Here is a 15126-nt window from a genome sequence, read left to right on the forward strand (position 1 = left end):
AAAAAAAAAACTGTCACGAGAATGTAGCTTATGCAGTCTTAACAGCCAAACAAATCACGCAGCATGACAGTCGCACGGGGAGCCTTTATTTTCATTATTTCTATCCAAAAGTGTTTATGAGAAGCACTTCTCTACGATGACTGAGCTGAGGGGCTTTCTGAATGCTGGAAAAGGTTTTGTTTGTCACAGAAAAAAAAAGAAAAGAAAGAAAGAACACCATCTGTGTCACTCCACAATCAATTTAACTGGGTTTTGTAAAAAGATTTAGTACTTCAGCCTGATTTCACATTGCCAACCCACTTACTGTTTACTGTATAAGCAGCACTTTTTTTAAGTGTAAGCCTCAAATGATGACAACATGAGAGAAAATAATCATCCTAAAGCGAATTATATGTTTAATTGATTCTGCTGTCAAAACTGTGGCAGCTGCTTATGATGTGAATAATCTTTGAACGTATAAGGGTGTGCAGAGGATTTCATAATGCAGCAGGCATTCCCTAATGTACCCGAATTCATCCAGCCCGACTCTGGGAATCTAAAACTTTTATTTAGCTCATAAGGAAACATGAAAAAACATGCAAAAGTTCTGGAATAAACGGGCGTACTCATCGCCTTGGATATTTTCTGGATTAAAGAGTTGAAAAAGACTGATGTCTGCAGGACTGTATCAAGACAGAGCCATCGTGGCTCCTTCCAAGCCACTGATGTGAACCTCTCTGCTCTTTCCAAGGCTTCAGACTCCAAAGACCTCCAAAATTACGCCTGAGCACTTCCGTGGCCTAAAAACGTCACTGCTTTCCATCAGTTAAATTTTTTTTATTAACAGCAACATCTTAGTTGGCGATGAAGCTCTCGCTTTCTGAAATACAGCTCTCAAAAAAAAAAATCCCACGATGCCACAGAAGTTGGCTCTGGGATGACAAAAACAAAGCTTGCTGTACCTGCTTGGGCGCTCGGAGAACAACCACCTGAATGGTGCCTCTGGTGTTTCCTTCCGACGACATGGACCGCCTCAGGCCCTCCATGGCGGCGTTGTTGGAGCGCCCGAGCAGCGATTCGCCGTTCACCGCTATCATCTGATCGTTTATACACAAACGGCCATCCTGTTGGGAGAAGACGACCGTTAGGTGCCCTTTAAGAGAAAACCTGAACGTGTCCTTTGCGGTCACACTTTATTTACTCAATTTAAATAAAATAATAAAATGAGATCAAAGTGAGCAGAGCGTAAAAAGATTAAAAGGAACTAGAAAGGGTACTGATAAAGTTTGAAAAGTAAGGGAGAGAAATTTGGAGAGGTATAAAGTGTGTGTGGGTGTGTGAGAGAGAGGCCGAGTGGGAAAGAAGAAAATGGAAGAAGGGGGTAGGCAAGAAAATTGTAGAGTTAGCAATCTACTGAGAGCGAGAGAGCCATGATAAATACATAGAGCAGCTAATGGAATAGCCTCCGTGGGCACTAAATCACTTCTAAGTGTTTTAAATAGCAGCCTCTTGTAGAGAGGCAACACAGAATAGTGCCCTGGAGGGAGAGCGAGGGAGCGAGGGAGGGAGGGAAATGAACGATCCAGTGAGGGAGAAGGAGAGAGAGAGGGGATCAAATGAAGAGAGTGATGCAAAAAGGCAATAAATGAAAGAAAATACAAGACGACACAGGGAGAGACTCCTGTGTGTGAGAAAGTCTGAAGATCCCATTACGGTCAGTGCTGCCCTTTGACCCCACCGCATTAACAAGGCACCGTTTAGGCTGACCTCAAAAATGACACCACACACACACACACACGTACGCGCACACCCAGAAGCACACCCAGAGTTTAAGGCCTGGCATCAAATTCAAGGATGGCATCAAAAATTGATGCTTATCCCAAATACGGCAGACGCCTGTGATATTCCCCATTAATTCCTTCATTCTCCATGTAAGCAGCTGCAGCACGCTACATGTAAATTTAATTTGTTTTCTCAGCATACTCTTTGAAATGATCGTGTGACAGGATTAGGGGTAAAGTCAAAGAACTTTCTTTTTTTTATAATATATATATATATATAATTGAGGCCCCCGGTCTGACACCCCTCCTCCCACCCTAAAACTATTTAATGAAAATAGGTTAGATCTCGCCACGTCTCTTCCTCATCTCCTCCTTTTCTGTGCCTGCTGTGTGATGATGTGTGTGTGTCAGTCAGGCTCAGGGGACGCCCGGGTTCCCCCCTCTGCACCGGCCTGCCGCTGCAAACTCTCATCAGGGCCCTTAGCTGCTTTTCATTAGCATGAATCGACGTCGAGGAGGAGACACACGCACACATACAGTATCTACTCTTACGCGCTGCGTTCCTGCTGAGTGTCTACACTTTTCAATTTTCTTTTTCTCCTCTTATTCCGCCTCTTTGCGTCGCTCTCTCGTTCGATACAGCTCATCTCTTCCTTCTCAGATTCCCTCCCTTCTTGCACTCGTTCACCCGCTGTCTTCTTTCATTAGGCTCCTTCCCTCCGTTCCTCGCTGCTGTCTGTCTCTCCTGCCTCGCTACTCTGTCCCAGAGACCAGTTTCGCAGCCAGCCGCAGATCTTACGACGACATTCTGTCGGAGCGCTATCCGCATCGGCAGATGTCTGAAAACTACTTCTGAAGGCACTTTTGGGAGCCGCTGTCTGGCCTGCCTGATCCCAGAACAGCTATTTATCTACAGCGGCACACTCGTCTTTGCGCCTCCTTGTCGTGCAGAGCAGATCTGGGGGCAGCGACGAGAGGCGCAAAGACTTGTGACATTTGCTGGCGGACACAGATTGAGGCCAAGCAGAGGAGTCTCCAAAGTGCTGAAATAGGATGTTTTTTTTCCTGATGCACTCACAACTTGAAGTGAGCACTGAGTGATATAGATAAGACTGCTGCAGTGCTTATGTGACAAGGCCACTTGGGGTCAATGGGTGTCAAAGGTTAAGGGAAACCAAGAGGGGGCGGGGTTGGAAGCAGAGAATGACAGGAAATGGGAGAGAGGAGATGACAGGAAATGACAGAGAAAGACATCAGAAAACAGGGGAAATAGAGCGACTAAATAAAACTAGATGAAACAAAAAGAAAGACAATAAGAACAACCCCCATGACATTTCTTCTGTGTACCTGGGAGAAACAAAAACTGAATAAAACGATCAATCAAAGAAGCCTGAACAGTTTAAGTCTGAGATTTTAAAAAAATTGCAGATCGATTCCTAACCTGTAAATCCCCCAGCAGCTGTTTCTGCTTAGAACAGGGGAAATATTAGCTCATTTCACTGCTTCAAATGACAATTAAAATGCCTTTTTTGTTCTGGTGAGATGGATTTTGTTTTTCTTAAAGAAACATGTCAACATACAGGTCTTCTTCTGTCCTGTAAAAATATAGTTTTTACAGGACTGCATAGAGTCCTGTGAAAAACCAAGTACACTCCATGATTCAGTGACTTGCAGAACTACCTTTAGCAGCAATAGGTTGAAGTGATGGTTTCTCCGTCTCTCACATCACTGTGAACTTTGGCCTGCTCTCCTTTACAGCGCTGGTTTGGGGGACTTTATTGATGCACAGCTCTCTTAAGGTCGCACCAAAGCACTTTAATCAGGTCTGAGTTGGACCGCTTCATTGTAGGTTTTTCTGCTTGCGGTCATTGTCCCGGTGGCCTCATATTCAACTTCTAGAATAATTTGTTATGAGTTTAATGACTGCAAGGTGCCCAGGGCTGCAAAACAAGCCCAAATCATCACCCCTCAACCATCGTGCCTTAGAGGTGGTAAGAAATATGCTGGGTTCACCATTGTACCCAAGGATGCTGCAGCACGCAGCGTGAAAGAGCCAGGGATCGAACCACCAACCTTCCAATTAGCAGTCTATCCTTTCTGCCTCCTTTTTTCCATCTGTACTTTGAGTCTTGTGGTTTCCTAAGCCATTTTTAGAGAGAAGAGGCTTTCTCCTGGGAACCCTTCCAAACAAGCCATACTTATTCAATTAGGGTTAGCAAGAGTTTCCATAATGAAATTACTAATACAATGAATAGCCTTTTAAAATGAGTAATAGGTCAGAGGGTTGGTTGAATATTTGAAATACTAAGTTAATAGTTATAGATGGCTGAAATACTGAAAGTTCTCCAGATCCAGTTTAAAATACAGTCACCTGAATGTGAAAGGTGTTGGAAGAGTTTGTGAGGGTTATGTCAGCTGAAACAGGCTGGGAACCATTTGTTAACAATTACACTGAGCTCACAAAGTGAGCTGTCAGTTAGCCCCCCAGCAACCCTGAACTGGATAAGATGGATGGATGGAAGGAAGGAAGGCAGGCAGGAAGGAAGGCAGGCAGGAAGGATGAATGGATGGATGTTACATAAAAGTGGGATCTAAAGGCCTGAAAACATGGATGTGTCCATTTCATACCTTATAAGCAGCCCCTCCATGAATGATTGACTTGATGAAGATTCCCAGGTCCTCTCCGGTCTCCCTGGACTTGTTCCCCTTTAGGCTGACCCCCAGGCCGGCCGAGCCCGTTTCATTGAGCGGGATCTCGTACATCAGCTGCTCCCTGCCATCCTCCATCACCCGACTGCTCAAGTCCTCCCCTTTCTGAAAAACAGTAAAGAACAGAGGCTCAGATGTTATGTAAAACACTATAATCTGTTCACACATACACCTAGAGCATACTTTACATGATAACTGCTGAGTGTGATAGCTGATGAGTGAGGCAGGAGCACCATACCCAACTGAACTGACTGATAAGGCATGTACCTACAGCACAGTGCACCGACTATACTCAACACCACGAAAAAAAAAAAAGGAGGAGTGAGAGATGGATTAAAGAGATGGAAGGCAGCTGTGGGGAGTGAAAAAAAGACAGAGAGAAAAGGAAAGGAGACAGCAGGAGTGTGTGTTGTGTACTGGAAAGACAGATGAAGGTGTAGCGAGAAAAATAAGCACGCTACTGTAGAGAGGTTATTCCATTTGGAGATGAAAGGCGTAGACGGAGAGCAAGCCATTTCTAAAGGAAACATAATAACCTTTTCATACCTCCTCCTGGAGCCCTGTGGGGGAGGAAGGGGAAGGAGAGGAGAGGAGGGGAGAGGATGGTGGCGCAGAGGAGCATTTAAAAGTAATAACCCGTCCCTGAGGTATATCCACTTCTTCTCTCATTCACCCCCCCACCTCGTTACATTTCGTCCTAATCTCTCAATCTCACTATACGTCCCTCCCTTCTCCACCTGCGGGTTCTTTCCTCTACTTTCTGACGCTCTTTTTCTCCTACACCTTTTCACATCCGCCACCCCACGCCCACACCCTACCCGTCTGCTGCCATTTAATGTGAGGAAAATGACCAACAGCAGCACTGCTCCGAAAATGAGACGAAGGGGAGTGAAAGCAAGGGAGAAAGAGGCGACGGAAAGAGAGAAAAGGAAAATGTCTGTCATTAGAGGACGGCAAAATGGAGAGCAAGCAAAAGGGAAAATGCCAGGTTCAGACACCCAGGGGGGAAAAGAAAGAAAGAGAGCCTGCGGAGGGGAGTCTCCTCAACACCACTTCACTCCCAAGCTTTATTTTTTTTGAGAAAAGAGATGGAAGGTTAAGAGGGGTTGTGTGTATATGCTTGTGCTACACATCTCTCTCTCTCTTTTTATTCTTGCTCGGGTTGAGGCAGAAAGTATGCGAGAGGTTTCAAAAAAATACGGCGGAGACAATAGGCGCTTTAAAGTCAGCTCTGACTCATAAGATAAGTAAATGTCAGATTGGATTTTGTTAGGAATATGCATATACATTATCACCGCCACGCCGGTTGTCACAGCTTTAAAGATCTGAGTACCCACGGCAGGATTGCGGGAGCCTTACATCACACACCTCACTCTTCAGTGAAGCAGGAATCCATGTTCACATTCCCCTCTCATCGTGGCACAGTGCTGAAGGATGTGGGAGTCAAATATGTCCTCAAGTACAATTTTAGCGAGAGAAAAAGAAAAATTCACTCTTCCTGACTCGCTGTGATCCTCCAGACCTGCAACACCGTCTCCCCCCTTGTCAGCGCTGCTTTGTCTGGGTGCTTAATTAAAACAACAGCCCGTTAAAGCCTTCGAGCCTGGAGGGATAGTCAGCTCCAAAGAGAGAGTCAAACCTCTCGACTAAGTGATGGGAAATGAGGGAAACCTAGAAGGCCGTCTGCATGGTAGCAAAGAGGTAAGCACTGATCCGATACACTGTGCTTGGTCAGTTCTATAAAAACAGTCGCCTATTTTCAGGTGCTCAAATTCAGCTTACTTGTAGGCCGCTTTACAAAGAGGTGTTATCAAGTTCTTCTTCTTTTTTAATTAAAAGTGTCACAGCTCTGGGACCACCTGAGAGAAACACCGGTAACAAATACAGCAGGCATCACTGTCATCAGATATGCCCTTGATTAAATCAGAAACAAAGATGAGCTCAGTTGGAGGAGGGTTTCAAAGCGGCATGCACTGTACAGTACAGCAAACCTAGAGCACTTATAGTTTCATCACAATATAAAGAAGAATTAGACAGAGGTGGGAATTAATAAGCATTTGCATCCTGTGTCGTCTTTGGAAAAAGAAACGGTCAGCACTTTTTTTCCATGTGAATATACGATGGCTGCCTTTGATTTCATCCTTATTTGCTTCTCATCTTCTTCCAGTTATCCAGTTCAGAGGGGCTGGAGTCTATCCCATCTGTCACATGATGAAAGGTATGCACTGGATGCACTCACACTCAGACTTACAGCCAGTGTAAATCACCAGCTAACTTGACACGCATGTGTTTGGATGGTGGGAGGAAGCTGACTTGACTCTTGACTTGATGAAGTAAATACTGCCCACCCCTGCAGAGGACCGGGTGGGCAAGCTGACTGGGATTTATTCAGCTCATTTTCATTGTACGTCACCAAGTTACAACAGCAGTCATCTCGAGGCCAAAAACCCCACAACAATATAGACATTAGGAACCCGACAATCCAGTATGAGCAAGAGATCTGCAACAGTAGGTGGAAATAAAGAACCAGCTCACTGCTGCAACCAGCTGGAGTGGGAGTCGAGAGAAGAGCACAGGGAGGTGACTAACAAACCAGACAAAGCACAAACTTTGGCAGAGAGACGACAAAGTTGAAGACGATAGCAGCACATGCACAGGAGAGGAAAGTGGAGGTAGTTTAGCAGCCTGAGCCTATAACCTGATCCAGATGATAAGATATAATGAGGCCCGATCATCCAGGACTTTGTATGTGAGGAAAAGGATTTGAAGGATTTGAAATTCCACTCTGGATTTTACAGGGAGCCAACGAATGAGACAGTCTTTCCAGTCCCTGTTAGTGCTCTCACTACAACTATTAGCAAACCCCAGTAATAAGGACTTACTTCTTATCAAACTGCAATGTCCCTAATTCAGGTCAGGTCTCTCACACCTCATTTTCCAGTCTTGAAAACCGAGGTTAAAGAAACCTCAGTTCAAAAATGTTCAAGACCCTCCTCAGAGTAATATGGATTACCCCAGTATTGCCCTCATCTCCCTGGTGAGGTCAAGAGCTCTCCTTCTCCTATCTCACGGAAAATTCCGTTTTCAGTGCACGTGCACTGAAAATTTCCAGTTTCTCCATTACTCTTGTCACATCATTTTCTTGCATGAAGTAAACTTTAAGGTGAGTTAGAAACATTTCTCATTCTGACGGGCCAACAGCTCGCTGGTGTCAAAGTCTGCACATACATCAGGCTGCACTCAAATGACAGTACGTAAAAATGTGTTTGAGTTAAAAGGAGACTTCAAATCAGAAATAGGGTCATTTCTGCGTTTTCATTTTACATTCTGGCCTACAGAGGTACCCCAATCTGCACAAAACATTCAAAAATGAAACGATAGCTTTATCGTTACACATCTTTAACTCGGTGCTCATAATCAGTTCCACGATACGAATAACGAGCAAAACCCAACCTTCAAAAGTCACAGAATCTATTTTCTGCTCGAGTATAATTTGAGATTTTCAGTCGGGGCTTATTTTTATCAACAAGGCATTTCAGAGTGCTGCTACTCAAAACCAGAGGCATTACAAAGACAATCTGCTTCTTCCTGCTTGAGAGACACTTGAGAAGACTCAGGTGGCAACCTGGGAGGTTTTAAATACCTCTGTGATCTAACTGCAATAACACACGAGGTGAAGGTGGACACATCAGAGCACAGCAGGCTCTTGAAAAAAAGACACTGAGAACTTATTAAAACAAGATGTTTATTTATTCTAACTCACTGCTTATTTATATTTATTTACACAACCAAGTGATTCTCAGTAGTGGTCCAACCACGCAAACCCACTCCCACACATCGCTAATATCCCCGCTAATGCCCGTTCCTTGGGGGCAAATGGCATCCTCCAGGCGAGTGGGGCCCCTTGCCTCTCCCCTCTGCTGTTAGCCCTCAGCAATGGATCTTTAACAAGCTTTTAGTCAGGAGTGAGGCCACCCTCTTCAACACCCAAATGAGGAGACAAAAAGGAGCTTTTTCCTACCCCAGGGCGGGAGGCAAAGAGGAGATGAGGGGAGGAGGAGGGGTGACACACGGCGATTACACACAGAGCCTTTTGTCGCTGAGGATTTCTAAATGGGGGGTTTCAAAGCGGGGGGATTAGCGGTGAGAGCGACATTCAATTAAGATGCGATCTCGCCGCGCTTGACGCCGACGATGGAGCTGCCAATTAATCGCCTTAATGTCTTGCCTCCTCGCCGCTTTACACCTTTACCTCACAATGAAGAGAAAGGAAAATAAAAAATGACTGATTGGGGGATAATTCTGGAACGGCGTGAAGAGCTCCAGACAGGGAAAATAAAAAGAGAAGGAAGAATGACGGGATGTGTACAAATAAAAAGAAGACAGCCAAAGAGGCCAAGTTGATGAAAAAGACAACAGCAACACAGCAAAGTTGTTTTTCTCCTCACAACCTCCTTTTTCCTGTGAGCTGGCCCTGGGCTTGGTGGCAGGAGTGGGTCAGCCATGTGCAGAGTGACCCCCCCATCCTGTCCTTGGCATGACAAACACACACTTTCTCTCACGCACACATATATATCCTGCTCTTGACAAAAACCCGCTTAAAACAGAAAAAAACATTACAAAGCAACTCTCTAATCTCCGCCCCGAAACAAAACGAGGCCCCGTGAAATAATGAGCGCGCCGAGCGGAGGAGATGCAGAAATGCTGACAGGAATGAAACTGTGATTAGAAGTTATCACTTTTTAATTACTCAGAGAGTGTGCGCTGGTGCAGGAGATGGGGTAGAAAATCGACGGCTTTTTTGTATCCTAATAAGGAGGCTAATTCACACGCTTTATTATTATTCTTTTGACTACAAGAGACCAGCATGCCTCCCAGCGCTGCCGAGCGCTTTCACAGAACCGCACGCTGCTCATGAAACATCAGTAACTCCCCTCCCTCCATTGAAACTAATCAATCAGCAGTTCAGCCAGTTCCTCTAAAAGTCTACTTTACTTGTACAAGCCAGATAAAACAGCCTATATGAGCACCGGAGGAGAGAATCTTATGGGTTGGCAGCGGTCGCACGGGGAGTATAAAAACTAGACTTGCAGTGTCATGCTTCGCTTCAACTTGCTGTGCCACCAAGTGCCTGCTCTGCTGAAGTGCCCCTTGGCAAAACACTGGACCCTGATCAGCTGCTCCACAGCTGGTTTGACCTCTAACCTCCCCGTGTGCCTCAGTCAAGGCCTTACTTGTTTAATTTCAATTAAATTTGATTAATTTTTATGCGTGCATACGTGCAGCCTCCTGAAAGTAATGAATTCTACCAAATTTCACAAAGACATTGAAGTTCTGGCACAAAGTGAGCACCGCGTTAGGTCAGTGAGGCCTGATGGACCGACAGATCAGCTGCTCTCAGTGTCAGCCCACATCAGCTGATGGATCAGCTGAAAGCATCCTCCTGACTAATTGCATGTAGGATGCAATCTTTAAGGCTACATCTACACTAATCCGGATAAATTTGAAAACGGCGTTTTCGTCTAAAAACGCTCTGCGTCCACACAATCGTTTTCATCCACACTGAAAACGCTACGTTCCTGTAGTGCGCACGCATGAAGACTATTCGACCTGCGTCATTTCCGTCAGCCGTTTGTTTACTTTCCGGCTCTTTGACACGTCGAGGTTTATCTGGAGCATCTGGAGCTATGTACAAACTGTTACAAATCTTTAATAGGGCTGTAAAAATTGGGAACAAACAGAACAACTGCTGTACAATGCCGTCCGCCACCTTAGTTGAACTGGTCACATGACTGCATCATATGACTAAAATGCATCATTGTTTTCAAAAGCCTCTGTTTTTGCAGTCTAAATTTCAAATGTATCCACCTTGGAGAGCGTTTTCAAAAAGCTCAGTTTTCCTTAACCAAAAACACCGCTTCAGTGTGGACGAAAGACGAAAGGACGAAAGAGAAAAAGATGCGTTTTCAAAGGAAAACTTATTAGTGTGGACATGGCCTACGTTGGTCAGGCCTGCTGTGACATGCAAGCCAATTTGCAACCCACCTCCACCCCAGCTCCTCTTTTACAGGCTATTTCTGATTAGACCTGTCACTGACACCTTGCTCTGAGTCATAAAACCAAATATAAATTAGCTGCAGATGAAAACAACAACCACTGGATGTAAAACCACTGTACTGAACTACAGACACTATATTGATAATCACTTCACCTGAAAAACTGGATTTGTGCACTACTCCACTACTTACACCCTGACACTAAGGATATTCCATCAAGCACCACTATGGGTTTAAACACAAACCAGCAAACCTAAACAATCCAGTGGCCATATATTGTTAGGATTAGTTTTAGTGCTAAAAGGCATGAAAAGCAGCAGGTATTACAGCTGGGGGGGATACACTGTTTACGATGAACTTCTAGAAAAATAAAGAAGCAAACACTTCACCCGTTTTAAGTTGCTCAATGCTCAGACTCCTCTACATTTACATAAATACAGTGAGCTTCTCTTACGTCGATTTCCTCCCCTAGAAGCTGTCTTTGTACCACGCAAGAGAAAAAAACTCCCTGAAATCTAATCCGAGAAGAGAAATTTGAAAATGTGCACCATGAACATTTTGTAAGGCCTCCAAATGCTTTCGATTTCTAATGTGAATGAAATGAATGGAATGCTGAAGGTCACAAAGAAACACTGTAATACAAATTCCTTCAGACTCCGTTTGAGCTCAAACGTCGGACATTTGACACCAACTCCTGGAGCTCCGAAGAAATCGGGCTACCAGGAGAAAAACACGGCACAGACTGGGTGTAACAGTGATATAAGATACTTTCATACTCCAAAGAGGTTCTTTCATAAAAGCACTGAGAGAGAACAGGGTCATAAGGGGAGCCAAGCAGTTTTTCTTACACTTTAAACATATCTGAGCTTTACAAGTAGTGTAAAATGGCTTCCTTGAACCTTTGTTTCAGTGTCAGTTTCAGTCAGACTCTGGATACAAGGACACACTATCTGTGCACTAATCTATCCTTTCAACTCACTGTACAGCTCTGACAGGGATACTCGAGTGTTTTCCATGCCGCATCTATGCAAAATCCAACACAAACAACACAAAGTCCTTAACCTGTTTTCAGGTTTCACATAACATCGCATCATCGACCAAGCGCACGCAAACGCACTTTCCTTAAGTGATCCTTGAACCGAGCAGACAGATAAATGTAGAGACGGGCATTTTCAGCTGAACAAAAATGTTTCTGCTCAAGAGCAAAATGAGCTTTGATAGATACAAAAGCTCATAATGCAGACGAATTACCTGCAGCAGCAATACGATGCTGGTCGATGGACTCGGCTAATTAACCTCAGCAGCTGCTGGATGTAAAACCGCTGTGCTGAACTACAGACACGAATGTTTGCTGTGTGGATGCATAAGGACGCTTTCTACAAGACGTTAAAGCCTCTAAAGCATGGAAAAATAATCACTAGTCGGGCAGGCACTCAAACACATCCTTAGGATGGAAGAGGCAGACGGGCACTTTTAATGTGTCTGCATCTTCTTGATATCCGACCACCGGCACGAAATTCCACAATAATTGAGTACAAGCATTTGGAAACATCCAGTATCATTAAGGAGAGCGCAGGAAGGTGGGAGGTGTGTCCTGTAGCATTGTGTGTTTAAGTGTGCGTTTGCTCATTTGCATGCATTTAACTGCAAACTTTTTCTCTGCAGTTCTTTCCGCACCTGCGTATTTATGTTTTTTGTTTTTAGTGGGGAGGAGTCTGCACATCTAAAGTCAATCAATAGAACCACTAGAGAGAGAGTGTGTGTAGTGTCTTTGTGAGTCTATCTCTAAGTGTGTGTGTGTGTGTGTGTGTGTGTGTGTGTGTGTGTGTGTGTGTGTGTGTGTGTGTGTGTGTGTGTGCGTGTGCTTAGGGGACATCAAAATGTCTTTGAGGTGGAGGACTGTGCTGGAGATAAGGGCCAGATCTCACGGGGCACCAGCAACTTCAACAACTTCGACAGATACAGGAGTGAGAGGCCCCCCCTCCCTCCCCAACTCTTTAAGTCTCTCTCTAATGCACAAATACAAGCAAGTGTTAGATGAAGACTGTAGAGTCTCTTCAAAGTGCACTTGTTATGCCAAGACTGCTGGGCCATTAATGAGGGCAAACTATTTTCGGAAGCAGCAACTTAGCTGTTTAAAGATGTGCGATGTGTTCGGCGCGCGCGTGTGTGCGCGTGAGTTTTATATCAAGGTCTAAGTGTTCGGGAGTTTAAGTGTGCGCAGCTCGCCTAGGTGTGAATATGCATCAGTCACTACAAAGCCCCCGCGCGTCTTTCTCACAGTGCTTTGAAGTAATGGGAAGGGAATAATCAGAATAACCAGAGGACAGAAAGGAGAGAACAGGCGAAAACATCATTTACGCAGAGCGAGTGACTTTCAAGGGGCCAGCTGGCTTTCTGTGTGTGTTTATTGATAAGATGTCCCTTGTGAAGCTCGGTCACATTGTGCCGGCTTCTGACCCCGCCGGCCGCAACAGGTAAACGGTCACTTAACACCCGGGGCGTGCCGACAAGCATGGACACACTCGCGCGTTTCCTCTGGGGCCCCGCTGTGGCTTGTGTGTCTGAGCGTGTGTGTGACTTCCTCTGGCATCACTGTGTCAACAAACCAGAGAGGAACAGGAAGGCCAGAGCTCGTGCTCCGGGTGTGTTTGTGTGGCTGTGGTGCAAAAAAAAAAAAATCAAGATGAAGAGGATTTGCTCCTTTGAAAGGAAAAGAAAGGGAAAATGTCACAATGTAGGGATGAAGCAGAGACCACCAGAGAAAGCAAGTGATCAACAAAGAAGAGTGAAGGGACGTTGTGTGGATGCTGCGTTTTTGCGTATTCACGCTCTCTTACCAGCTCCCTAGGCAGGAACATGTCCTCCTGCCGAGCCACCACCAGAGACACGCTCTCTCCCTGCTTGGTGCTGCGCAGCATGGCCACCAGCTCCTCCTGGCTACGGCCTGTCATGTCTACTCCGTTTACCTACACACAAACACACACGAGACGGGGGGAAAAAGGCAAACACACAAACAGGAGTAGATTAAAGCTTAGTGTATTATCCACTGGCAGTGCTCCACTAACACGTATCGAATGAAAGTAACAGAGGATCAGATGGAGATGCTTCTGTGTGTGGGCTGGTTCTCCAAAATGAAAATAAAACATATGTTCTTGTGTTTCTCTGCGATAGCTTGGCTATATCGGTCTAGCTTAGGGGTTCTAAAAATGGCATCTGTGACACACAGCCATGGGGTCCACAAAATAATTTGCTGTAAATCATAAACACTAGCTGTTTGATAAAATAAGTGTTTGGTTATCAGAAAAGCAGATTTTAAAAAATATGCTCTAATTAAAAAGAAACACTGCTCAAAAACATTAAAAGCATCAAGTCAGTTGAACTTGTGGGATATTGATCTGGTCAGTTAAGTAGCAGGTGGAGTCTGTTTATCAGTTTCAGCTGCTTTGGTGTTAATGAAACTAACAGCAGGTGCACTAAAGGGACAACAATGGCACGACCACTAAAACAGGAATGGTTTTTACAGTTAGAGGTTACTGACTTTTTTCCTTCTTCATCTTTTCTGACTGTTTTTTTAAACCTAGTTTTGCATTTGGCAGAGGTTACACAGGTATACCAACTCCTCCAGGATGGTGCATCAATATGTGCCATTGCCTGAAGGCTTGCTGTTTCTCCCAGCACAGGAGACAGATTCCAGGAGACAAACAGTTACTCTAGGAAAGCTGGACAGGGCCGTAGAAGACCTTAAACCCATCATCAGGACCAGTGTTTGCTCCTTTGTGTAAGGAGGAACAGGATGAGCACTGCTAGAGCTACAAAATGACCTCGGATAGGATGCTGGTGTGAATGTCTCTGACCAAACAATCAGTATCAGGGACCAAAATATCCTAATGGGCCTTGCACTCACTGCCCGGCAACTGGCATTTGCCATAAGATACCAGAATTGGCAGGTGTGTTTTCCACAGGTGAGAGCAGGCTCACCCTGAGTACACGTTGCACACCGTGTGATCCAGAGAGTTAAACTTCCTGCTGATAACGACAGGTCTCGGCTCTACTTCGCACACATTGGATGATCTTCATAAAAACCTGTGTTTTACCTCCAGGATGCGGTCTCCTGGCTGTAGGCGTCCATCCTTCACTGCTGCACCTCGCGACAAAATGCTCTTCACCAAGATGGGCCCCGGCCCTTGGACAGATGAATCCCTTGTTACCACGGTGAAACCCAGACCCTCAGAGCCTGTGGGAACGAGGCAACATGAGTCACACTGTGCACGGGGGATGTCTCTGCTCCTGAAAATGAGACTTAATTACAAATTTTATGACTTTTTAATTTCATTTTAATTGAATTTCCCTCTCATCATCCCAGTCTTTCACTTTTCTCCTTCTCCAAGTTTTCTCCCCTCTCTTCCTCTCCTGAACTCTGTCTGCAGTCTGCGTCTTCTCCCCATTAACTACTGTTTAAGTGCCTGTTTCCCTATGGGGGTTAGTTGCCTGGCTCAGCCTCTGAGCCCCCGGGAGCCGGCTTCTCTCCTAGCCGGATTAGACAGACTCTGTCTTTAATTTCACGTGTGAGCAGGCCGAACGGTGGCTGATGAAGGGAG

General features: G+C 45.1%; 1 protein-coding gene across 1 annotated transcript in view; it reads right to left on the reverse strand.

The window, feature by feature from the left end:
• The window catches only part of LOC102201517 (partitioning defective 3 homolog B-like), an 83488-nt gene that overhangs the window by 884 nt on the left and 67478 nt on the right, over nt 1-15126 (reverse strand). Inside the window, exons 9-12 of the mRNA XM_005730976.1 lie at nt 14623-14762; nt 13366-13494; nt 4389-4574; nt 942-1103 (exon numbers count right to left, since the gene is read on the reverse strand). Coding sequence (XP_005731033.1) covers nt 942-1103; nt 4389-4574; nt 13366-13494; nt 14623-14762 — 617 coding nt within the window. The remainder of the gene's footprint in view (nt 1-941; nt 1104-4388; nt 4575-13365; nt 13495-14622; nt 14763-15126) is intronic.

The sequence above is a fragment of the Pundamilia nyererei genome, unplaced genomic scaffold, assembly GCF_000239375.1.
Source record: "Pundamilia nyererei isolate P.nyererei 1_Seehausen unplaced genomic scaffold, PunNye1.0 scaffold00040, whole genome shotgun sequence".
NCBI lineage: Eukaryota > Metazoa > Chordata > Actinopteri > Cichliformes > Cichlidae > Pundamilia > Pundamilia nyererei.